The 26,476-nt window shown below is 40.2% G+C and overlaps 3 protein-coding genes across 6 annotated transcripts; all 3 read right to left on the reverse strand.

Annotated features, from left to right (window-relative positions):
* Positions 1-18: 18 nt before the first annotated feature.
* Positions 19-13,512, reverse strand: zgc:66447 (SLAIN motif-containing protein-like). Of its 4 annotated transcripts, none has more exons than XM_042418309.1 (9): positions 13,204-13,511; positions 12,007-12,665; positions 7,009-7,145; positions 5,939-6,061; positions 3,805-3,945; positions 3,281-3,610; positions 3,003-3,143; positions 1,639-1,936; positions 19-1,036 (listed from the first exon to the last, which is right to left on the reverse strand). In XM_042418309.1, exons 2-9 carry the CDS (start codon positions 12,654-12,656, stop codon positions 982-984), a joined length of 1,875 nt encoding a protein of 624 aa, XP_042274243.1. In that variant the 5' UTR covers positions 12,657-12,665; positions 13,204-13,511; the 3' UTR covers positions 19-981. The 4 variants fall into 4 exon arrangements, with proteins under 4 accessions (XP_042274243.1, XP_042274244.1, XP_042274241.1 ...); XM_042418310.1 differs by having other exon boundaries at positions 1,639-1,876; positions 3,003-3,146; XM_042418307.1 differs by having other exon boundaries at positions 3,003-3,146; positions 13,204-13,510.
* A 4,512-nt stretch (positions 13,513-18,024) lies between these two features.
* tmsb1 (thymosin beta 1) lies at positions 18,025-21,950 on the reverse strand. The gene is made up of 3 exons (XM_042419231.1): positions 21,653-21,950; positions 20,557-20,671; positions 18,025-18,496 (listed from the first exon to the last, which is right to left on the reverse strand). The coding sequence occupies exons 2-3, from the start codon at positions 20,657-20,659 to the stop codon at positions 18,456-18,458; spliced, it is 144 nt and encodes a 47-aa protein (XP_042275165.1). The 5' UTR covers positions 20,660-20,671; positions 21,653-21,950; the 3' UTR covers positions 18,025-18,455.
* Positions 21,951-22,891: 941 nt separating this feature from the next.
* Positions 22,892-25,837, reverse strand: LOC121902020 (solute carrier family 25 member 53-like). The gene is made up of 2 exons (XM_042419178.1): positions 25,604-25,837; positions 22,892-25,414 (listed from the first exon to the last, which is right to left on the reverse strand). Exon 2 carries the CDS (start codon positions 25,405-25,407, stop codon positions 24,553-24,555), a length of 855 nt encoding a protein of 284 aa, XP_042275112.1. The 5' UTR covers positions 25,408-25,414; positions 25,604-25,837; the 3' UTR covers positions 22,892-24,552.
* Between the last annotated feature and the right edge of the window lie 639 nt (positions 25,838-26,476).

The raw sequence follows: 26,476 nt of genomic DNA on the forward strand, positions 1-26,476 counted from the left end.
AAGTGAACACACATGCAATTATAGTTTCGGGGTAGACTTTATTATTCATTTTCATTACAGCTCCCAAATTTTCAGAGGCACTCTGCATGAGGGTGCATAGCTGGCACAAGGCCTTCGTGCATAAACATTTTATTTATTACAGTGGTATCCAAAAGCAAACACTCATATCCACCATTGGATATGAAGTAAAAATGCCTGGAAAATGCAGTACGGTAACAGTACCTTTGATGACTTTAGATTACTTTTGGAATTAGAAAGAGTGTTGCAGCTGAAATGCACCTTGGCACAAACTATATTTTTCCTTTTTTATATTATTTAAGGGCAGTGTGGTTTACAGGAGTTGCATTGCTGTGTAAAAGCAAAGAGCAAAAACAAAAATACAACAAATCTAAAGATCATTTCACTATGAACCACTCAAACATTCATAAATTCAAACAGATCATTGTGGAGACACATGGAGGATTTGTCATACTGCAGTTACATAATGATGAAAGGGATAAGGAAAAACGAAACCAAGCATGCAACACTCAGCACCATCATCTAGTAGGAATTCACACAGAAAATGCACAAACCAGCAACATCTTCATTTAAATTGTCTTCATATCAATAACATCAACAGAACAAAGTAATTACAACCCTTAATATTCCAGCAGTTTCTCACAATTACCATAGAAAAATAAGTAAAATTGACACAAACAAATCTTCTGGAAGCTCTGAGTTGGTCCATATAACAAGTGGAGTGTGCATGTGTGCCTTCGTGTCTGCCTACACATCCTCTCTGTGTGTGGGTTGACAATGTTTCATGCGAGGGAAAGAGATGAATCTTAACTACAAATCCAGTGCAGCCCAGCGATCCAGTCTGAAATGGGGAACTGAGAGGTTGTATGACACATTGGCTGTGTTCCTTGTTTCTATGAGAGGTCAACGGGGAGAGGTCACGTAAAGGTTGCAGCAGTGGACATCCTTCATCGCCGGTTAGACTCAGTAACAGCCATCTTTCCAGGATTCATCTGAGATTTTAGTCATGCCCAAAGACCTGCCAATAAAATAGAAAGTTAGTCTTTATTCACAGGAGAGGCTGTGCAGATGGTAATTCAACTACGGTGCAACACCACAACAATCATTGCTCAATAATACCACAAATATCAAATTGTGAAAGCAACTTTGCAATAATGAAAACATATTCTTCAGTTTCTCTATATTCCTTAAAAAGAGTACTCCACTGATTTAGCATTGCACTGCTTTGACATCATCTAATGATGGACAGTTTGAATATAAACGATCAAAATCAATGCAGTATTTTTTATTTCACACATTCCTCATCCTTGTAAAAACCTGCCACCTATGTTACCCACGATGCAACTCAATCGCTGACAGTTTGGTCAGAGATTTAGGTGTATTATGCCAGTGGTGGCTAATGTAGCCCCAAGCACAGAGGAGGAGTGGCCTACAGAGGTCTTGTAACCTCACATCTTTCTAACTCCACACCCCACGATACTTTTTATTTTCAGCCTAAACTGACACTGACTCAAGTGACATCATTTGAGTCAGCAGGACTCCCAAAAACCTCTAAACAAACCTTGATGTAAAAAAATAAGTGGAGTACCCCCTTTAATAGTTTTCAATTTAAGCACTCACCTTCTTGGTGGCTGTGAAAGTTTACTCCTGGTTGATGCTGATGGTGCAGGCTGTCCTCGGCCCACTGCAGGCCTGCCTACCCCAGCAGAGGATCTCCCAGGTACATAGGCTCCACCATTAGTGGAGCCCGGGGACTGGACCCTCCGGGCCCCTCCTGCAGGAAGTGTTTGGACAACAGGCAAACCTCTGGAAGACTGACGACCAGGTGCCATGGGGCCCACAGGAGTGACAGCTTTAACTGGAGCCCGCAGGGAGAGAGGAGACTGGCCATTGTTACGCAGTCGACTACAAGCCATACCTTTAGCAGAAGAGAGGCACAGTGGTATGACTTTCTTTCAGATGAACTGGGTAATTGAATAAATATTGTTTATATATTTTTAAAAATGCTGTAGTTTAATCAAAACCCCACGTACGAGTTGTAGGCATGCCTTTAAATTGGGAGGAGCAGAACTGGATTATCACGGACAAGTTTGGAGCAAAGTAGTGGAAAAATCCTGTAGCAGTTGACTAAAAGAGTTCTGGGTGGGGAGGGTTACCTGCAGATTACCTGGGGTATGTCAGGGAAGATGAGTGGTCAGGGAAGGGGTAGCGCAAAATTTGGGATGCTTTGTGGAACTCATTATATATATATATATATATATATATATATATATATATATATATATATATATATATATATATATATATATATATATATATATATATATATATATATATATATATATATATATGAGTGTATAGTGTGACCCATATACAGTATGAGTTAGTTAAAGATGAGGCCTTGTGCAGTTAGGGTTAGACTATCATGGCCAGATTTGTATCATCATCATCATCATTATTATTATTATTGTTATTATTATTATATTTTTGGGAGAATAATATCAGTGTGCAAATGTAATTCAAAGATAAAAAATTTGCATTTTTTAAAACTTTTATGAATTTAATAACATGTAAGACGTATTGCAAGTTTGTGATTTAAAACAAAACAGTATATTTGCTAATGTTGCTCTTACTGTAAGTTTATACAACATTTGTTGCTTTACATTATTTTTATTATTATTACTATATATTTTGTTTAGGCATTTACATTTATATCATATTTATTCAAACAATATTCTACTACAAAACAAGTTACTCTTGTAATGTATTTTTCAATTCAAACTCTAAGATCAGCACTGAATATCTGCTGTTTGCAGCTTCAGTTAAATTGAATATGTATATCAGTCCAACCCTTCCTGCAGAAGCATTCAGGTTAAGAGGAGGTGAGGTGGTGGGGTACAAGTGACATTATAGAGGGATATGTGCAAGGCAGATACCATTATATGAAAGGCGTGGTGTGGACCAGGTGAGGAGGGTGGGGTTACCTGTGGAGGGGGAGTGAGTCAGGTGGGACATGCGGTTGCCAGAGCTCTGGAGGTTAGCCTCCATGCTGCGGCTGTTTCTGACTGCCTCCAGGGAACGTAGGCTGGTGCGGGGGGCCAGATTAGGCATGCTGTGCCTCAACTCTTCTGGAACCACACATAGACAAGACATTTAGCAAAAACAGAATGTGTATCATCACAGCTTTAGTATCTCCGCGTTGGTCACTCTGCCCTCTCTGACCTAGTATATGAATCCTGTGTTATAACGGATTTTTGCATACCCTCACTCCTGGCAAATTTGAGCAGCTCTGCACTGGGGCCCTGAAGAGATCGTCTGGGTGTTCTTGTGCGTGGAGCCCCGAGTCGGCTGCTATATTCCTGACCGTGGTTGGAAGTGGAGGGAGACAGGCACCGGGGTGAGCCTAAGGGCGAGGGGGTGAAGCGATGCCGCCGCTGGGGCAGGGAGCAGAACTCATCCTCTTCGTCTTCTAGGCTATAGCTGTCAAATTCCTGATCGCTGTAGGTGCCACCCCGGCGCAGGGACTGCAGAGACGCTGTGGAGCTGCGGCGTGATGCAGATGCTGAGCTGGAAGCATAATCCTGCCTCAAACCTGACATCAAAAATATAAAATTAAAAAGGAAACTTGCAACATACTCAAGTAGACAGATTAATGCACTGTGGCAACTGTGCTAGTTTAGTCTCTTTTTTCATCTGCTGTCAGATAAACAGTACAATACCTTTAGAATTTGAAAACACAATCACAGCTGGTGTCTGGCACACCATGTGAACAACACCTCTACTCACTTTCTTCCTGTAGGCGAGCCATGATCTGGACATCAGTGAGATCCTGCAGCTTATACCCCATAGAGATGGAGTCATCTGATGTACTGAGCTCACTGTCTATGGAGGACTGGGAGCTCAGGGCTGAGTGCATGCTTGTCACACCTGTAAACACAGTGGGATGTTGGTTTCAAATAGCATCTTGCACATCAATTAAAGCATTACTGATCACATTTTCCGCAAGTTATTTCCACCTTTGTCAGGGAGAAACTACCGGGACCTATATTATAAAGGCTGCAGGGCTCTCCCATAAAGGGAACAAGGTCATAATCATTCAAAAAACTATTAGACTACAGAATGCATTTCAGATGGTAAAAATAAACAATATTTGTGGATATCCCCTTAGGAAGGTGAAGTGAAAGGTTTTTTCTCCATTATGCATAATGACAGTGGACAACTAGCTCTCAAAGAAAGACTGCATAGAAGACTCTTGATTAATGGGCCCCTTTCACACAATAAAATGACTATAACAAATGTCAGACCATCACCTATGTGGTAACTGAACTGATCACAAATGATTAAATGCCTTCAGGATTGGTTAGACTCTGTTCAGCAGATGACAGGGATTGATCGATCAGGTTTACATCACTGTATGATCGCTTTGAGATGTCAGTGGAAAAAGTTTTTGTTTTTTTTCTTTTCAAGTTGGGTACTAGAAGAAAAGCTGCTCAGTCAGTCATAACAAGCTGGAGGTGTGTGAGATATCACCCAAACCATCTCAACCACCACACACTTTGCGCTTCCTGTATCAGGACAAATTCAGATTTTAGTTTTATATTTCACCAGGTGGATCGGCGTTCTACGTTCATTATGTATCCGGACAATATTTGAGAATTTACTGTATGAATATAAACTATGGCTCTGTTTGCTAAAGATTAACATCTCGCTCCACCCTGACTTCACTACAGCCATGTACAGGAAGTTTACTCTAGAAGTTTTGTTTAGAAGAAGAACTGTTTGCTTATGATGCCCAGGAAAGCTGTATGCAAAAGGCTCCCCTGCCGGGCGTGTCTGTCTGACACAGTCCTAACACTCAGACTGAGACAAATAGGAAATGACAACATCATCCAGGGGCATTTAGTTATGTAAAAAGTCTGGGATTAGATAGGGTCACCACCGCCCACAAGCAAAGCATTTTCAAGTTCATGCAAAGATTGGTTATTAATAGGGTTTGGACAACACGAGCATTGTTGGTCTTCGCACGGTGAAGGTGCTCTGAGCAGTAACAGGAGTGCAAAGTAACTGTAACAAATGCCACCACAAAGTCAAGATCAACAACGTTATACATTTCACACAGGAGGTTAGCATTGCCAAACACCTTCAATACATCAATATGCAGTGTTTTCATCCCCAGAAATACAAATCACATATACTTAACATGATTGCTGAACATCTTCCAAACTGAGCTGGTGTTGCAGATGTTTCTGCCAGGCACACATTGTTTTCTATTCATTTTAATATAACATGAAAGTCAATTCAAAGAACAGTAAACATATTTTACCTTTGTCTTTGATAGAGCCGTATTAAAGAGGAATTTCTGTTACTATGTGACAGACAAAGTTTCTTGAATACTTAAGATAGACAATTCATCACAGTGAATAGAAAATGAGTGAAAGCTTGGACTGATTTGGAAAACCTAAAAGTTGGCTGACCAACAGCAATCTTCATAATGCAAGAAGCTGATAAATACACGTTCTACTTTCCAGGATGTCCTTACGACAAGACAGTTTTAATTCATAGCACTCAAGACTGTGATTTTAGAGCCTCCTGCTAGCCAGAAACCTTGACTAATAATTGAACCTCAAACAATGTTCCCTGTGATGGATTACCATTGTCAAGCAAGTTTATTTTAACACAGTAATAAAATTAACAATTTGGAAAATGGGTTATCAGGAACGTCAAGTATATGTGATGTACAGTAAACTGGGTAAAACATGCAAAAACACCTTAAATACTACCATTCAGATCACCAAGAGCACATGTTGTTGACGCATTAGTGCACACGCAACTGACCTACATCCTTACAATAACTGACGTCAATCCCACTGTTGTGTTGAGCAGAAAATGAGGAGCACAGTGTGTTAATGTCATGCCATACCTGAGCTGCCACAGGTTAGTAGGGATTTGTTAGTTGATTTGTGGTACCCAGGAGAGATCAGGCCTGAGCCTGCTGAGCCTGCCTCTGCTGATGGGCTGCTGTACATGTTTCTCCATCGAGACGCTGCAGAGAACAGGAGAGGACAGATTAGATCCCTGAGAAGAAAGTAGACGCTTCAAAAAGGACGACATGAAGAGAAAGACATCAAGAACAGCAAAGTATGGTTGAGATGAGTGTCTCTGATCAGATGTGGTTACAGAATGTTTTGATCAAAAGCCTTAAGTGTGTAAAAAGTGTAATGTTCAGTGTAACAGCAGGTGTAGATGTGAATCATTCACAAAAGAGCCTTGAGGACAAGCTAATACTTGCATACCTATGTAGCAAAAAGAGGTTTCTAATTAAACAATATATTTTTATTAATTTATTTCATACATCTTTACTGCTAAACCTGTAGTATGTGCAGTTTGGCTAAAACATGCTCTGTGCCACCAGGCAGTTTTGTGGGCTGGTGCTGCCATTTAAAAAGGAGAGCTGACCCAGGGGGGAAGGTAATCCAACCCAGTCCATGACTTCATGTAGTCATTCAGCCCTGGTGTGAATAGCTTTGTTGTTCAGGTTCTGCAGTGATCAGGAAGTAGGAGCTGCGAGCAGGATAAATAATGAATGGAGTGTGTTGGATCAGACACAAACTTCTGTCCATACATACATACAGACGTACACATACACATTCACTACAAGTACATGGCCATTGTTATACGACAAAAACACACAGATGAGTGCACATGCACAGCGGAGGTGAGCAGTAAATAAGAACGCAGCACATTCACAGAGGGGGGTTAGGCTGCATCTCTAAAGCAGAAACATGTGACTTAACGACCTTTAAAAGGGACTTTTTCATTTGGAAAGCTGTTCCTTAATTAAAGTAAATTTGTTTCTCATTCATTTGAAGAGCTGTTACTTTATTTGTCATAGATTGCTCAGTTTAGGACAGCAGATTCATAAATACTTTGGTTAAGGCATTTCAAAGAGTCCGATGTAAACATGTACGTGTGTGTTTGTTAATTGCATACTCTGGTCCAAACGGTTGATCAGGGTCCGACACGCTATTTCTGTCTCTGGGCTGCGGTGGTCAAGAACCTGCCGACACCACTTCAAAGGAGACCCGGGGCCTGCCTCTGCTACTTGCTTTTTAGGAGACACATACAACCTGAAGAGAAAAAGGCAGACAAGAAGAAAACGTATTATTACCGAGGGAAACGGGAGCAATGACGAGGAGTAAGAAGGGATTGGGAGAGTAATACCGAGATGTGAAAACTGACGTAGGGAAAAAGGCTGAAAAAGTAAGCCTAATCTACTTTTTATTAAACATGCTTGTCAGGTGTTTGCCATTAAGCTCTGAGCAGAAGATTTGAATGAGAACAAGCTAGAGATTAGTGTTAACTACTGGCTTGTTAGGTATGTACCTAATAGTGTTGAGCATGTGGTGTACAGTGAGAATGTTTTTCACAATGCATGACTGAGCACAGGCAGAACTAACGCCCAGCCACTGAATGGTTTTCTGGCAAAAGGACAATGTGAAGCAGCAAAGACCCTACATCGTAAAAACAACCAGACTGTTTTATTTAAAGTGAATGATGTAATCAGAGCAAACACCTTAAAAAAGGCAGAATGCAACAATGGATAGACTCATACAAAAATAATACCTCTCAATCATCACTTGTGACCCACTACAAGTGTGTGGTGGTGTATGTATCTGCAGAGACCCTGCCCTCTGCCTGGATTTTCTTAATTTGCTGTGTTCAGGATGTTTCTGGGCATCAACCTTTGGGCAGTGGGTGTGCAGGCCCCAGCCAATAACGGCACGCAGGGTGTGAGGGCAGGACTCAACTTTGAATGTTGTGTTTACAAACCGCAACTGACTGACTTCTGCTTAACACATCAGGCTTCAATAACATCCTTGTGTATGTGGTGGCAGACCACACTCAAGACTACAAACACATTAAGGCAGACACACGTGAAAACAAAACAAAAAGTCCTATGGTGGCAAAAAATAGAAAGATTTTCAAATATAGTGGTTTCGTATGGACATGCATGGATGATCCAGCATCTAAAAAGAGAAGTCATATTACTGCATTACACTCTACTGCAAGAAGTTTTGCCCCAGTGAAGGCAAACAGCCACAAGCTTTGAACTGGTGGCCAGTCACATGGGCTGATCCTTTGAGCTGGATACACAAAAGGCCCGGACCGACTGGTTCTGGACCAATCAGCTACAAATCATCTTCCCATTGGGTGAACACAAAAGGACCCATTTACCACTGGAATAAGCAACAATACAGAGAGCAATATCCAGGTCACACATCTTGCCGCAGAGCACAGTTTCTCCTGTGGGAGAGTGGGAGGTACTTCTTATGCACATAAAACCTGTGTTTGATACCAGGTAATAAACACGCCTCCTGCTCGTTTGATCCATTCACACCAGAGTTTTGATCACAGGTTAATAAGTGGTAGTCGCCGCTTACACAAGATACAGCTCTGCCAAACTGACACCATGGTTCCATAAACGTTAATGCTACACCATAAAATTATACTTGAGCTATAATATGTGATAAAAAGGGTGGTTGACTTTCGGTTTGTTACCGCCGGTTGTTACATTGTTTACGTTGGACACGCAACGCTGCAGATGGACAAATAGGTGGAGAGATTAGTGAAACCTACACACTTGTGGTATGCTAATATATCTCTGCGATACAGGAAAGTGGCATTCATGGATGAGAGGATTAGAAGTCAACATCTATCCGCACAGTATAGCTATACTTTTACAGTAATCCTATGATCATTTAAAATGAACCCTATAGTAACCCTATGGTTATTATAAAAATTGATGTCCATTAGAGCTGCAAATGATTAGTTGATGGACAGAAAATTAATCAGCAACTATTTTGGTGATAAAACAATTGTTTAATAATTTTTTTAAAGCACAAATAGCCAAAACCTACTGTTTAACTTCTCAAAAGTGATGATTTAATTCTTTTCTTTGTCATATGTGATAGTAAACTGAATGTCTTTGGGTTTTGAACTGTTGGTCGGACAAAGCGAGAAATCTGAAGACATCAACTTTGACTCTAGGAAATTGTAAAATACATTTATCCCTCTGACATTTTATAGACCAAAAGATCAAGTGATTAATTGAAAAAATAAGTGGCATATGAATTGCTAATCAAAATAATCAGTAGTTGCAGCCAAAGTATCCATCCTTTCATTTTAAAGCTAAGCATTGACTATGTTAACAAGCATGCCCTTATTCTGAAAAAGACAATATTCCTACAAAGCTGTTTACACGGCTAATGAAAATGAATATTCCACTAATATTCTTGTTTACATGCAGAGGGTTTTCAGGGTTTCCCTCTGCTTCAGTGGGGAGGGGAATCACAAGATCTCTGCAGGCAGTGAAGTAAACCAGCGGGGAGAAAAACTAGAGTGAGCTGCTACCTGATATTTATAAGTGATACTGATATGACTGATATTATAAATTTAAAGTTACAAGCACATCCAGTACTGAGGTTGTCCCATGATTACTGCACTGCTGAGTGTTTTTGTTGCATCACACAAACAGGCAAGAGAACCATGCGCTGCAAACTGCGGTAAAAAACCCCATTTGAGACACATTCCGAAAGCACTGTATACATGGCCAAAGAATGCTCCTAATCGGCATATCTCATGTCTTAATCGGAAAATGCTACTTTTGGAATAAGGCCTAATTTGGAATATCCAAACAGAATATGCTGCTTACATGACCTGTATCAAATTTGGAATATTGTCATAGTTGGAATAATAATGGAATATTAGTGTGCATGTAAACGTAGTCAATGTCTCATCTGTTTTTAACAGCCAGGAGCAGAATCACAGAGCCAGGTTGGAAAACTTTCACTGACACATTGAAATCAATGATGAAAAAACAGTTCTCTGTGTCAGTAGCCCCTTTTACACAGCCTGTTCAAGATGGGAATGATGCGCCGTTATTCCACCTCTCCGTTCTGTATAAAAAGGTACGAACACGGAATGGGGGGACACTGTTGTTCCGCCATTAACCCAGCAGCAGAGGTAATCACATTGCCGGATTAACATCTGTGTAAAAGGGACATCCAGCATGGCGGGACTACTCAATAGACACCGACGCTGTTGTGTTACACGTCACACTTCTGATTCCGGAGCGCCAGCATGCTATCTAAAATCACACATAGGGGCAGCTTTATGTTGGCTGTTCAGTCCAGTGCCAAGCCGGCATCATGACAGGTCTTCTTTATGGTAATATTGCGGGATATCTGTATAAAAGGGGCGAGTATGAAGTGTATACTTCAGGAGCTTTGGAGTTTAGGTCTATATGTGGAATTTAAAAGGCTGGGGCGCATCTAGCTGCTGTTTTATAAACTATAGACTTAAAGTATATACACTTAAATGATACATTAAGAAACATTAACATGGCAATCTTGAATTGTAGGGTGGTAGATCTGAAACATTGCCTGCTCACAAATAATTCTGAAGGTATTCTCTGGCTTTTCCAATCTTGATTGTGTGACATTGTGATTCTATTTTTTGTATCTTTTGTCATTTTTAATCTTGTTTAAGTTTGTGATTCATAGGATAAAATCTTTACAAGAGATCCTGAAGTTGCTCTCAATTACCTTGTTTTTGTCCCTGTTGCAGTCTGATCACAGAAGGGGGCCCCACATCACATGCTGTGCAATCCCACCCAAAGCAGTTTAGCCATGCGGCAGCATCCAGCCCAGAGCAGATCAGATTATGTCGCTGTTAGGATTACTGGATGTTTTGGCTATGATAACCTCACAAAGCACATATGGTATGGCTAATGATGTGAAACTGAAAATAATTCATGAATGGTCTGGCTGTTAAGCTTCATGGCTGAGCTGCTAAAGTAGCTATCAGGAACACAATATGGTACCTGTTTTAGCCAAGTGCACAGTATAAACAATACTCCAACATGTCGGGACTGGCTTCTGGTATAAAATTAATATTGTTTATAAGTACTACGTCTTCTATTACTGTTCCTTTAGGATAATTAAATTCTGCCAATTCAGTTGGAGAAAATTAGCAAAATTCATCTTGTTTCAAAAAACACAATAAGCTCGAACCTGACCTACCTTCAGGAATTAACTACTGCAGATATAGCTTTGTTGAACTTTAGTCCATTGTATAACAAGTCTTAGCAAATGCAGAGCTATGTGCAGTCAAGCCAATAATAATATTTCTTATTTTTATATATTTATCATTATATATGATAATAAAACCTTTATCTCAATCTCAGTAGAATAACTTCATTCAGGTATGAATAAAAAAACTTTGTATTCATCCTAACCTGCCAAACAGGTAGCAAGATCTCTCATACCTGCTGTTTACCTGTCTAGAGAGCTCAGAGTCAACTGAGACACCAGCCTCTTACTCTCATATTCACGGCAACTGCCTCTGAAATTAAACACTGCTGACTGAACTTCTTTTGCCTTAGAGTCTTTCTTGTTTCCCTTTTAATCACCCCTAACACCTAATCATTTACTCCTGGCTACAGTAAAAATTTGCTAAGTGGTGATCAAAATGTTTGCCACTTTCAAGTAGAACTTTGAAAGTACAAAAAAGTCCCCTTGAATTTGTGGAGGAGGCAAAGAAGGCAGAAACTGCCTTGGCCAAGAATTACGTCTAATTTTACATCTTAATAACCTAATGTTACATAGTCACTGCCCTGTGGGGGAGTAAAACACTTTCAAATCAGAGGTTAAAATGAAAAGGCACAAGTGACTCATCTTGCTGAAGGGGCTCTTGTACCTATACACAGGCACACATAACAGACAACAATAAGTGTAACATCCTGTAACCTGTGTGGCACAGATAAATGTCCCCTGAAACTAGAGGGCATGTGCTGCTACATATTTTGGTGTTGTGTCTCACATCCGCAACACTTTAGTTGCAGCGATTAGCTCTAGCCAGCTATGATAGAAATATATACTGGATAAACGAAACAAAAATGGGATAAGCAGTGCAGCTGATGAAACATACCAACTGTCCTCGTCCTCTACTTCTGCACACTCATCCTCCAAATCTAGGACATCCACCTCATCCAGTGCAGTTTGGTCCACCCCTGAGTCGCTCTCCGCAAGTGTCTCTGACTCATAACTTTCCTGAGAGGGGCTGTCTGGTGTCTGGCTTTGCCCCTGGGTCTGCCCTGCTCCATTGCTGCAAGTCAAGGTGAGAAAGCCCCCACATGGACCCCGATCTTCCTCTACCTCCTCTTCTTCATCCTCTTCCTCCAGTCTGTTGGCCACAGGAAGAGGGGACATCTCTTCGCCGCTGCTACTGTCCTGAGGGGGTGACAGTTCAAAGTCTCTGCTGCCCAGCTCGCCACCGTGCTCCAACCTAAGGTCACAAGTCAGCCTCTCATTGATATTGACTGCAGCTGTGAGGTTGCTGTTGCTGCTGGCTCCTCTGTGGATGATATTCTTGCTCCCCCTGTTGCGTAGTGTCTCATTCTGGACCTCCAATCTATGAACAAGCTCCTGCAGCTTTCGGACCTCCTCCAGCTCCACCCCTGCTAGATCTTGACCCCCCTCCTCTTCCTCCTCGCACCCCGGCTTGGAGCTCTCCATGAGGCCTCTGGGACTGCCATTGTCAGGCTGGGGGACCACGCTGGCACTGTCCGGGACCACCATGCTCCGACTCTGTTGGGAGTCACAGTAACATTAATATGATGACAAAAGAGAACAACTAGATATTTCACAAGACAGAGACAATGTACTGGTTCAAGGTTGTATTGGTTCATGTTATGATGCCAAATACACTCATGGTGATTGGCAGCAACATAACACCAACTCAACACAGAGTGACCACAGCTACATTCTGATGTTATCAGTAAAATAGTCTTAAAATTGCCTTTTTTAAGACCTCATTAACAGTTACACCAACTAGCTCGTGTGTCAAATCGTTAACTCAGCAATTTCAGCTAACAACAACCAGTATTTACATCACACCGACCACTTTTTACTCGTCGTAACATTGCTAAACTCTGCGCTTGCAAACAGCTAACGTTAGCTGCAGAGTACAGACAGACAGACAGATGCTGTACATCATGAACTCGACCTCCGAGCGGTAAACATGTAGCTGCTGTATTGAAAGCATTATTCACTTGTACACGTATATCTGAGCACTCTTGGTTGATGTTAGCTCAAGCTAGCGTGCTATCAGCGAAAACAGTCGTACCGGTGAGTGAGCCGTGTTGTCCCAGTTGTCCCAGCGAGCTTGCCCGCGCTGCTGAAGAGCTCAAACTCCTCTCTGCAACACCGACTGCATGAATGAAGCCGCTAATTACAACCACCTGAAACGGCCCGCAGCTTGATAGTGATTGCCAAGACGCCAGGGTAACTCTCGGTTAGCTAGTGCATGTTATCTTGTTGCCTGCGCTTCACCGATAGCGTTCACCATATCGCTCGCTGCTAACTAGCTTGTTGATGGAGTTTTTAGTTAGCCCAGTGAGCAGACCTGCAGCGGTGCTCGCCCCTCCCCCCACTGGTTCTCCCGGTTAATCGGCGCCCCCTATCGGAGGCAGGTAGTACTGCTGCAACATCTTTCTGTAATCTCGATTGTAGCCATTGGGTGTCGCTGTTTACAAAATAGTGCAATACACACATCTGTATCAAAGGTGAGACGGACAGAACAGACTAGCATTCATTCCGAGTCAAGCCAGTTTTATTCACACTCACTGGCCACTTCATTAGGTACACCTGTGCAGTCTAATGCAATCCCATACAATATATATGATACAATACAATAATTTTTTGTCCACGCCATTAACATACATGGGGGGGAATTATTAGGAACACTTTTCAATATAATGCACTTCAGTCACCACCACCACCCACTATGACCTCAATAATAAAGGTAGAATTTTCACCTTTCTGATAATTTCAACAAAAACTTAAAATGTATAAGCTTCGTAAATGTAGAATTTATGGCAGAGCTGTTGTATTGGTTTGCGTTAGATTGCACAGGTGTACCTAATAAAGTGGCCAGTGAGTATATAGCACCAAATCACAAGAGAAGTTATCTCAGGGCACTTTTCATATAGAGCAGGTCTAGTCCACACTCTTTAATTTACAGAGACCCAACATTCCCCCATAGGCAAGCACTTGGTAACAGTGGCGAGGAAAAACTCCCCTTTAATGGGAAGAAACCTCGAGCAGAACCAGGCTCTAGATGAGCAGCCATCTGCTTTGACCAGTTGGGTTGAGAGAGGAAGAGGGAGGGAGAGAGGGGAGAGAGAGACACAGAGAAGCACTGCAACAACAATAATAACAATTACAACAACAATAATAATAATAGAAATATGACTAATAATAATAGTAGTAGCAGTGGGCATCAAGCTGGACCAAGGGGACAGCACGTGGTCCACAACTGAAGATCACCTGCAAGAAAGCACAAAACTCCGGGGAACATGCCAAGTTAGTAACATGTATTAATGGGGCATGAATGCGTACAGATGGAGAGGGAGAGGAGGAGAGAGGAGCTCAGAGCATCATGGGAAGTTCCCCAGCAGTCTAGGTCTATAGCAGCATAACTAAGGGCTGGTCCAAGGCAAGACTGGGCCTGCCTTAACTATAAGCTTTATCAGAAAGGAAAGTTTTAAGCCTACTCTTTAACGTAGAGAGGGTGTCTGCCTCCAGGATACAAACAGAAAGATGCTTCCACAGGAGAGGAGCCTGCTCTGCCTCCCATTCTACTTTTAGAGACTCTAGTAAGCCTGCATTCTGGGAACACAATGTTCTAGTGGGATAATATGGTACTATGTGCAGGAGCAGAGGCAGAAGTCTCAGCAGGAAAAATCTCAAAATCTTGGCAAATAACACTAAAAATATCTCCTTGATACTAGTCAAGTCATATTTTTATTATTTTAGTTACTTTTCAGATGAAGATTTGAAACAATGGATAATATAACAAGCTTTTAAAATACAACACATTGCTAAAGATTAAATCATTGGTTTCCAACCCTTTTAACATCTTACAAAAAGCGGTGTGTAGACGGGGTCACATTTCAGATGTCTATGAGTTGTTAAGAGCTCCACCAAATAGTGATTTTTCCCTCTAAACTTCTCACATGGTTTCATTTCAATAAATGTTCAAATGATCCAATATTTCACCAAAAATCAAAGATTAGAGAAAAAGTTCAAAACTGAAATCAGATTTCAGATCAGAACTTTGCTTTTATTTATATAGCCCAATATCACAAATCACAGATTTGCCTCAGGGGGCTTTACAATCTGTGCAGCAATACAACATCCACTGTCCTTAGGAAAACCTCCCTAAAAACCCCTTTAACAGAGGGAAGTGGAAGAAACCTCAGGAAGAGCAACAGAGGAGGAATCGCTCTCCCAGGACAGACCAACATGCAATAGTTGTGTGTATAGAATAGATTGTTGAACAATAATATAGCGAACTGGGAAATGTTATTTTCCACCTTTTGTTCCTCAGGTAAACCAAATAGGAAAACAAATCGTATCTGTTTTATAGCATTAGGTCGATACTGAATAAGAAGATGCTCCTCACTGTGTATCTGGTGAAATTAGTAGTCTGAAGAGGTCAAGACTGGTGTGACACCCATTTTATTTAAATGTCCTTTGTGGTGTGTTGTATACTGACCACGATGAAGGCCATAAGCCAAAATGCATTGGTCTCAAGTTGTTCTTGTTGTTCTTTATGCTTCAAGTTTTGAAGTAGTCTTGATCCCTTCAGACTTCTTTCCTTCTCCATGCACTTTGGAAGTAGGTGAAATTGTGCCAGAAATCCCTACTCTGTGAAAACGAACCGTAAAACGTACCAATCAGTCCAAGGTGGTGATGATTTCAGAGGTTCACAGTTAAATTGGACCCAAAGTGTTTACTCTCTGTGTTAAATAGCCTACAAGCTAGTTATATAGGCTTACTTACATATATGCTGGACTTAATGCAGCAAAAAAGTTAACAGTGTGAAAAAATGACAAACGATATTTATTACTGCACACACTTTCTTTTGTAGTCTTTTTCAAAATGGTCAACACTGTCTTTATGCTGGACAATGTGTGGACAGGTATTGACCTAACACACAAAGACCAGGTAATGGCATTAAGTTTATCATTCATATCATTAAGTTTCATTCATATCATTAAGTTTCATTCATATCATTAAGTTTCCATTTTTGTTGGACAAGTTGAACTAAAGGAAGTTGTGATGCAACTGAAAGTACCCGTATAACTTGTTTTGTGAGAGACAACAATCGTATGCCACAATGTTGACTCAAGGATAACTGGCAATAAAAATACAGATAGGACAATGAATTAGCGGTTTACCTGTGATGAGGGAATATTCCAATGAAAAACACATGTGAAAGTTTTGGATCTTTAGTATATTATGCCGGAATGGTTTTGAAGACACTAAATAAGTCTGCATATAAGTCTTATTATTCAGTTGTGTCTTCATCTGTACTTTCTCTTCTTGTGCTGCAAACTCCAGTGTATTGTCATAGTGCACAGACATGCTTGATACTGAAAGATTATTGGAAAGGGAAACGACATTTATCTAAATCTACTATTTCATTTTTTGTAGATTCAAGAAAGCTATTATTCCCTTGATAAGAAATGTATTTTTCATGATCTCTGACAGGCTTTCACACAACTGAAGAGATGTTAATAAATCTGCATAACTCTTTAGACTTTGGAGAATAAATTCCATATCGAAATCAATTAGCTAGTGTGAAGTAGAGTTTGTCTTTGCTCTCAGGTTCTTGCTTGCTGCTCTATGTGCGTGTTTCAACAGGCTTATTGTAGAAAAACACAACCTGCACATCTTAAGCAATCCACATTCATAGTGTGAGGAAACAAAACATGCTCAGCCACTGATCCGTGTAATGCAATTCTGCCTCAAAACAGGCTTTCTAAAACATGTTCATACCACAAAGACACAGGATTTATGTGAATACGTAGCTGTTAATTACCTGCTTAAAAACAGTATTTGAAGAGGTCCTTTAGTATGGCAACTGAATTTAGATGTTAAAACTCTCTTTTCAAACACAAACCATATTTCATCTTAGCAATGTGGAATGTGTTACACCTGAAGCTGATCCACTCCCTTTCCTACAGCAGGCTTAGACCTGTTGTGAATCTACATGGTAGAGGTTTTTTCACCGGGTGAGTGGGATTCACTCAATCATTCAAACTATATCAAACTATAGCCCACGGATAAACTGAATGTTCATGCTCACAAACTGGAATCATTAATTTATTATTCATAAATTAACTTTGGATATGGAAAGTGACCTTGATTTAAGACCTTACTATACTATGCCAATCATCAAGTAACATGAGAGTGAGAGTGTCCATAACTCCATGACTACAAATATTCTGGTACCATTACTGACAATAAGTTGACTTTAGTATTATTGTGCCCTCATTGAACATGTAAATGTGGGTTATAACTGAAAGCTACAACCATTGTATGTTACTATTTTGTTTCTATATTGTGTACATTGGAGCACTGAATAAACACAATTTTGTTCTCCTTTATACAGAGGACTATGACAATAAATTCTAACTTGAACCTTATTTTTTCTAATACTAAAAATCTGTAAAGAAATTACTTATAAAAGATTACACCATTTTACAAATCATTTCTTCTCTTGTGGTTTTCAGTTTTATGTTGCCTTGAAGTTTCATATTTTTAGCATTAGACTGAAAATACTACATTAAATTGATTGGAGTGCTGCACAAATCACTGACACTAAATCTGAATGACTACTGAAGCAGTAATATTATACCTGACCTCTGGACTGGGGAAGAGAAATGGGGAACATGTTGCAATATCTGAGGCTGAAATCGTAACTGAGCTTCAAAGGTAAATACTTTCATTTCTGTTTGCCACTCATGGTTGAATTACTTTCACCATGCCCAGTCTACATTAGAAACAATCTTGTCCTGATCTCTTCAAATATGCTTTACATAAACAAGATGGTTTTGCAAGACAGTTGGACAAAAAAGATACACAAATGCAACACAACTCACTTTTTTGAAACATTTGATTTTATTACAACAAAAATATCATTTTATGTGTTGTTTTTCAGAACATTTCCTGAATGGCACCATTTACAGGCATTCTTATGGTATTGTTGATAATGCAGTATCTTTGATGGATTTCCATTAATAGAAATATTTATGATTTTTCTCCTTTACTTTTAAACCTCTTGCCCTGTTAAGCCCTTTCTAAACTACATGGAATAAGAACGATAATACATATCCATTACATTAATATACTTGGGATTACAGACAGATCGTTCACCATAGCATCAGCCCAAACACCATTTCTAATCAAACATGGTGGCACGGAAAACAGAGGCAGAATCAGAGATGATGGGTCGGAATCATAATTGGAGGAAGAGCAGGAATTAACAGGGCAGGACTGAAGCAGAGGAATCATGCAGGTGTGCTTCAGTTATTTCCCTTCCTTCATGGCTTTCTTCTCCTCTTCAATTTCTGTGTGATCAAAAGAGAGACAGACAGAGACAAAGATGGTGGAGGAGATTAATATATGAATCAGTTTGGAGATCAATTATTAGTCCTTAATTGTTATCAGAACAAGAAAATATATCCAGGAGGTATAAATCTGAATACTGTGATTAGTCTTTTTGGTCAGAAAATATTAAACCGACGACCAACAACTTGTATGTTAACATATATCTTAGGCCTAGGATGTATAAAAACCAACTAATATAGCTCTGTGTTTAAATATTATCATCCTATAATCATATATTTTAAACTACAACTGATGTACAACAATAATCTAAGGCATCAGTGTCAAATATTCTGGCTGGTGAGTAAGATTTAACTGTGCAGCAGCTGGTGCAGCAGATGGTTGCACTCTTGAGTTTGGCTCTGTCACCAATAAGCTGCCAGAACTTCCAGTGAATGGTCAAGTCTCTCTCTCTCTCTCGCTCTCTCAGTTGCTCTCTAAATGATCAGGTGTGCACTGACTGGAGTGCAAATAATTAATGAGGCATTCTAGAGATTTATTTACATTCATACAAAGTTGGGAAACTTACAAGACACAAAAAAATGGTTAAAAAGAACGCTGTAGAGGCTGAGATATCTGGTATCTGGAGATAATGGTGGCTCCTTCATTTCTCATAATGCAAGACTGTAGCAGAAGAATGCCTGTATGATGAATGCTCATGTCTTTCAAACAACTGAGATGAACTCAAACAGACAAACTGAGATAACTTACTATGTTCTCACATTTAGACAGAGAAACAGAAGAAGGCTGTGTAGTACTCCTCATTACAAGTAAAATTCAGCTGTAAAATCTATGTATGTATCTAATGTCTGACTATGATTTCAGCAGTAATGTACAATATGAAGCCATTAAAGTAAATGTAGAGTGTGTCAGAGTGTGGCAAAGTAGTGAAAATCAATTATGAAATTTAAAAAAAGATATTAAATTAAAATAAATAATTATGATTTAGTAATAACAGTTTAAGTATGCTTATGTAACTTTTACTGAACAGCAGCTACTGTGGCTACAAGTAAGAGTTACAGAGTAACGGTGAACGCTCAAACAGTTTAACTGTAGTTCAAGTAGAAAAGAGTCATTACTGAATGTCATACAGCAATATCTATCTAACGTTTGCTTACATTAGTTAATAATCTAACATACCAGACTAGCTTAGGCGCCAAAACCTCTGAGTGCACTGAATTGATTGAGGGTGTGGTTTATTGCTAGTGAATTTAATTGAAGGATGTCTTGTAAAAGTTACATAGTCTCACTTTGATGCTTTCAAATCAGGTACAAACTGCACAGTAAAAAAAAAATACCCTTATTCTGCTATAAGCAATGTTCAACACAGGTGACTCCTTTCAATGCAACATCTCTCATTAGAAAAATCACAGTTAAAGACTCATATAAAGCCAACATGTACCTGCTTCTGTGCTAATATTGAGAGTGTTTTGCCACTGGCATATAAGTCAGAGTCAGTCAGCAGAGAGTCTCTCCACCTCTGGAGGGAAAGGATGAGCACTTAGCCTCACTAACTTAAACTCTCCTCTTCTTGCTGCTTTATGTCACACCAGATCTGAAGTGAGACTTTTCTGTTATGTATCATCTGAACCTTTAATCAATTTCTCTATCAAGTGACTACAATTTATGCGTTTTTCCCACAGTGCTGGGTGCACGAAGCTCCACATGGCCTCTTAATCTAATATCTTTTAAAGAGACCAAGATCTCATAATAAGCATAAAAAATGTCACAAGCATCACTCTAAGATAATAGCGGACACTGTACTGCGCTGTAGGGGTGGGGATGGGGTCATGTGTTTCTTATGAACTGGTTAGAATTAAGCAGGACAAGGGCAAGCTCTCAGCTCTCAGGCGGTGTGGGTGTGTACCTGCAGATAATCAGTAATGCAATATTTGCGGTAGCCTATTGTAACGATAGGAAGGGAGGAGTTTTACTACATAGAACAAGGAGCAGAGAAAAAGGCGAAACACGTCCAAAGGTAGATTTTTCTTAAGAGCACACTTAGTTCCTCTTTAACACCTACCCTCCTTGGTTGGAAGATGGTTCTTTTCGTTTGTGCTAGTCTTCCTTAGACTTTTCTTGTTAAACTGCTGCACCTCCTGTTTGACTGGATTGTCGTCGCTCATTTTGGAAGATTTCTAAGTGGGAGAGAGAGAAAGCAAAAATGATTCAAATCAAAACAAGGAGTTTAACTATTACATAAGACAAAAGAAAATGCTAAAGAAAAGAATACTTGAGAGAGAGCAAACATATGATCTTATCATCATTTCATCACTCTAGATGTTGTCTGAGGTGCATGCCCGTACAGGTACACAAATAAAGCCACACCTCAGTGAAGAAAGACTGTACTAGGTTGTACTCCGGAGTTATGTAAGCCAGTCACAAGAAACAACACGCACATACTTTATAACTTGTCATCCAGCTCCAGTGTGGTGTTATGTTACACTACTGTTATTTGCAGCAATGCAGTTCGACAAGAGCACAGACAGGATTGGAAGGAAACATCCAATCTTGATGGTCTGGTCATTGTAGGGATTAGGAAAATATAAAGTACACAGCAGGGCCAATGAAACAAACATAAAGGAAGTTAGATCAGATCTGGAAAATCAAATGTTTCAGTTTTGCTGGGAGAGTGTGTGCATGGGAAAAAAAAAAAAAAAATTCTAAAGAACTAGGACCACAGTTTTTTTTGCTTATAACACTAGGGTACATATCCACACCTACAGTTTGCACACCCTGAGTTTCAAAGGGCTGCACAGCATGTATATGAGGCGCGCTTCATATTCACATTCATCATAAGGATGTGACAGGTGAAAATACTCGGCACAGACACATTTAAGACAGGTTTAAGTGATGACAGAACAAGTTCCACATACAGTGAAGCCGCCTTGGCACTGCCAGGTATCCACACACACCTCACGGCATAACTTACTACTGTAGCATGACAGTAACTGTAGCTGCAGGCCTATAGCTGAAAGATTGCATAACACCAACAAGACTTAACTACATGGAAATAATTTCTCAAAATTAATTTTGATCTCTGTATTACTTTGCATTGCAATAATTGACAGTGATGACAATGCAAACTGCTGAAAAGAGGTAATTGAAGATCATTTTACCTGGTGCAGGGGTGCGCAGTGAGGCTGTCCTTTACAGGTGAGATGCGTCTGTGTAATCCGTGCGAAGCCAACGGTTTAAATAGACCCTACACGCCCTTCTGCACGCCGACATGGAAACCGATGCTCTGACTCTCATTGGCTCCCAAAGCTCAGATTTTAATTGGACACCCTGGATGCCTGCAGGCTGCTCTTTGGGCATGGTTACCCACTCCTGCTGTGAAATATTGTAATCATTTGTCCCTCCCTGTACCTGCGTGTAAGAATGGACTGCCGCTGTGCTGCTGATCGGCGCATTGAGCTCCCATTATAGATAATGTGGATGAGTTCATGTTTTGATTTTTAAACACAATACCATCTAGTGGACTGGTCATGACATGACATGGGTTGAAAAAAATTCCGGTAGAATAGTATGAAAACAGCAGCGGTGGAAGAAGAACTCAGATCCTTTACTTAAGTAAAAGTACCAATACAGCAATTTAAAAGTACTCCATTACAAGTAAAAGCCCTGCATGAAAAATCCTACTTAAGTAAAAGTACATAAGTATTAGCAGCAAAATGTAGTTAAAGTATTAAAGTAAAAGTAGTTGTTTGGTCCCTCTGATATATTATTAGATAATACTCAAGCATCAGCTTGTATGCAGCATCAGGTGACCCCAAAGGGTCACCAAATAAACCTGAGGGGTCATAAAATTATTAATAGGAGAGGAAAGAGGAAAAATCTTATATTTGGTGGATTTCAGTTCAGAAATGTTCTGATCTGAAATCTGTTTTCAGTTGTTAGACTTTTTCTCTGATCTTTGATTTTTGGTGAAATATTGGATCATTTGAACATTTATTGAAATGAAACCATGTGAGAGGTTTAGAGGGGAAAATCACTATTTGGTGGAGCTGTTAACAACTCATAGACATCTGAAATGTGACCCCGACTACACACTACTTTTTGTAAGATGTCATATGCCAAAAAGGTTGGAAACCACTGGTTTCATCTTCAACAATGTGTTGTATCTTCATCTGAAAGTAACTAAAGCTGTCAAATAAATGTAGTGGAGTAGAAAGTACAATATTTCCCACTGAAATGTAGCGGAGTGGAAGTATAAAGTAGCATCAAATGAAAATACTCAAGTTAAGTACAAGTAACCTAAAAATTGCTCTTAAGTACAGTACTTGAGTAAATGTACTTAGTTACTTTCCACCTCTGGAAAACAGCAAGCACACCATAGCAACTGCATGACTTAAAAGTTTATTTATACACTTTGAGAAAAAAGTCTGTATCTTGAAACGATTATTCTTATGTCATATATTTTCACAGCTATATGTTGAGGTAACAGACAGTCACTGGACATTTTATACATTCATACACATACAGTTTAATATAATGGGCTACATTGTGAATAATAAGGCCGCAGTCTGTCCCACACACATGGGAGAGAGGCAGGGTACACCCCGGATGGGTTGGCGTTGTATCACAGTGCTATATAGCAATTTACTTTCTGATTATCCTAACCTGCATGGACAACTGCATAGACAGGGATAGTACATGCAGACTTCACACAGAAAGGCCCCACCTGGTCGGAGGATTCTTCTTGCTGTGACACAACAGTGCTGACCACTGAGCCACTGTGCTGCCAGAACTCATTTGTTCCACCTATTTAATATATATGTAATATCTATATCATACAGCAAAAGAACATAACATAGTGACAATATACCTTGAACATGCATTCATCTCCTTAATGCACTTAAAGGGGAACTCCAGTGATTTAGTATTGCACTTCCATCAACAAATCTAAGCTGCAGAGTATGAAATTGCAACATCACTGGTTCAAGTCCAGCTGGTGACATTTGTTGGATGTCATCCCTCATCTCTTAAGACTCATTTCTCTACTTTCTATTATGATAATAAAGCCAAAATGACCACAAATACTCAAAAAAAGACAACTCCTCCAGAGCTACATGGGGCATTATACTACAACCGTATTCACAAGTTGAGTAGTACTTCCCATGATGTGTAAACTGACTTTGATGAGATTAAACAGTAAAAATAATGCAAGGTACCTGAGATTCACCAGCACCATATTTATACTTCCAGTGCACAAACAACTTTGGCTAGTAATAAATACTCACACACCACTTTGGAGATTGGGGTTCAAGTACTGGCAGTGGTGTCTTTAACCTGGTTGCGCATTATAACGCACAAAATTGGCAGCATTTGTTGGTTTGAACCAGATAATGGACCATGTCCTTATGGCAGCAACAGGACTTCCACAGACATTTTGACATGTCCCAGGAGGAAAAGCAGGTTAGAAGGCAGAAAATAAATCCAGCTAAATAGGCGGAGGAAAAAAAGCATAAGACTGGTGGAAAAAGCATTTCATTTCAGACTGTTGAGTCACTCTTGGTTGAGTGGAGCTTCATTGGCACTGTAAACTAGTTCAATACACATTCACTTAATTAATAATATTCTTTGAAACAGGTGTACATAATAAAATCAGTGGTTGCTGAACTGAATACTGCTTCAGTTTCAGGGTCCTGGTTATTGTGTATACTGTCTCACTGTAACATTATTATTGCTTACCGGGAGATACTATAGATCAGAGTCATTGTGAGTGTTATTAGTAACACATGAGCTTTGCCTATGATGACAAGTCAAACTGTGCTGTGAATTCAGGCTTCTGCTGAAGCTGCCTGTTTGCAGTTGTGAATGCATTGGAGGAGCAACATGGCTTTTCACTCACCAAGAAAATGGTGAGAGTTAGAAGTGATGATTAAAACCATACAAGGCAAAAAATGAATTTCTGCATCACATAAAATCAATGTAAAATAGCTGCACTCTTTTCTAGATAAACAAATAATAAAAACAAACTATTGTCAGCTGTGTCTTTTTAGCTAGAACATTTCTTCTAGTTGTCATAGATGGCTGTGGTGATTCCCCATGTGATACACGATCTCAGAATAACCAAGGATCCACCTCGGTACAGCAGAGCCACATTTCGCTGTCGGGATTCCCACAGCACCTTCCAACAAGCCATGACCCCCTTCATCTCCCCTCCCACCTGTGCCTGCATGTTTGCCACTAGCACAGACAGCGGGTACAGTGCCAGGCTGACTGCCATGGAGGTAAACGTCCCAGATATGAAGGAGGAGACCACCGGAGAGAGCCCCTGTCCGGCCACAGCAGCACACACAGGCCCTTTCATGCCAAAGTAAAGGGAGCTGCCCAGGGCGTTACGGGCTGTAATGGGAAGGAGGGCTCTGTAATACCCTAAGGCCAGCCTCTGTGCCTTAAGCCTGACAAGAACGCTCTTCCGGGTTGGTAGATGACGGTCATTCTGGCTGTTCTGCAACACATTCTGGATGCGCTCAAAGGGGGTAAAGACCACAGCTTCTACCATACCTGCACCAAACCCAGCCAAAGCAGGCAGGGCAGAGGTGGAGATGACACTGTGGGATGACAGGGTGAGATGGTGGAGGAGGGTGTCCTGTAGGCCAAAGAGCAGTGTGCCATTCAGCGTCTTCATCAGTAATGGCGGGAGCACACCCCTGTAGAGCTTTGCAGGTCCCTCTTTGTAGAGCTGTCCCACTGCCCGTGGAACGGGGGTGTTGTGGATTTGTTGACGGAAAACAGTCTTGTAGACAGGGAAGACGATGACGGTGGACAGAAAGACGGAGAACCCTCCATACAAGTAGCTGCGGAAACGAACCATTAAGTCCTTAAGACTCTCTTCACCTTTTTCATTGTCAGGACTTCCTGCCATTGTTGAGCTGAGAAAAATGACACAACAAAGGGTTTTCAGACTAACCTGGGTCAGCTGAGCCCTGATCCCAGACACACTTATGAAATTAAAACAAAACTCAGTGGAACAATAATCACTGCTAACCAAACTTGCATGACATAAATTCATTTGTGTTATCATAAACATTTAAATCAAACCAGGGGAGAAATTTACTCACTCGAATTGTCAGTTGTCACCAGGCAGCAAAAGCTCAGCGTCTTCTTTAATGGTCCGTCGTTGATTGTCAGTCTTCAATTGCTAGAATTTGAATGCAGATTTGTTTTCCACGTCTGAACGTGAATTTCTTGTTATTCGTCCAATTAAGGCGGAATTGCGTTTTCCCTCCCTTCTCAACCCGAATATAAAAGAGAAACAGAAACTGTCACATCTGGTCAGGTCGACGTGCTATCATGTCAGGATGACACGGTGTTCTGAACATTAATCTGCCGATGTTATCTGCCGTCCCGCCCCTTCCATAATAACCCTTGGTTAAGACGGGCTACGCTACGTGGTCGCTGATTGGTTGTTTCGTCTATCAATCAAGGTCTTGCTTGAGCAGGGGTGCGTTCAATCTGAATATTTACCAGATGTTTACAGTGCTAATGGAAACGATTGATGACGTGGTGAAATAATTTTATTTAATCAAAATTATAAAAGATGGAGAAGCTAAACTCAGCATTAATTTGACTTGATTGCTTGAAGAATAATTAAAATGTTTGCTCTATTGTCAAAATGGTTGCTGATTACTTTTGTCGATTGACTGATTGATAACCTGATAATCGTTGCAGCTTTATTTGACATTATATACCAAAGCAATTGGTCAAGATCTTAACTGACAGATTAATTCATAATGAGAATAACAAGTCCTATTTAAAACTGTTGCTGAATTAGTTACCTATTCATGAGTTAATCATTATTGTTTAAGGACTTTATTGGAATGTTTTTTTTTGCCCCCCGGGGTTACAGTGGAGAATGTGAATGTTTTATTTCATTATATTTTGTGTCATCATTGCAATGATTATTGCTCTGCTTTCCTTTGGAAATAAAAACA

This window comes from Thunnus maccoyii, chromosome 8, assembly GCF_910596095.1.
Source record: "Thunnus maccoyii chromosome 8, fThuMac1.1, whole genome shotgun sequence".
Classification (NCBI taxonomy): Eukaryota; Metazoa; Chordata; class Actinopteri; order Scombriformes; family Scombridae; genus Thunnus; species Thunnus maccoyii.

Excerpts from the sequence above, each read along its gene's own strand:
- zgc:66447 (XM_042418307.1), bottom strand. The coding sequence starts at position 12,656 with ATGGTGGTCCCGGACAGTGCCAGCGTGGTCCCCCAGCCTGACAATGGC. Across the intron at positions 7,146-12,006 it reads GTAGAGGACGAGGACAGTTG|GTTGTATGTGTCTCCTAAAA; the intron begins GTATGTTTCATC and ends TTTTCTCTTCAG. Across the intron at positions 3,611-3,804 it reads GGCTCGCCTACAGGAAGAAA|GTTTGAGGCAGGATTATGCT; the intron begins GTGAGTAGAGGT and ends TTTTGATGTCAG.
- LOC121902020 (XM_042419178.1), bottom strand. The coding sequence starts at position 25,407 with ATGGCAGGAAGTCCTGACAATGAAAAAGGTGAAGAGAGTCTTAAGGAC.
- tmsb1 (XM_042419231.1), bottom strand. The coding sequence starts at position 20,659 with ATGAGCGACGACAATCCAGTCAAACAGGAGGTGCAGCAGTTTAACAAG. Across the intron at positions 18,497-20,556 it reads CCATCTTCCAACCAAGGAGG|AAATTGAAGAGGAGAAGAAA; the intron begins GTAGGTGTTAAA and ends TTGATCACACAG.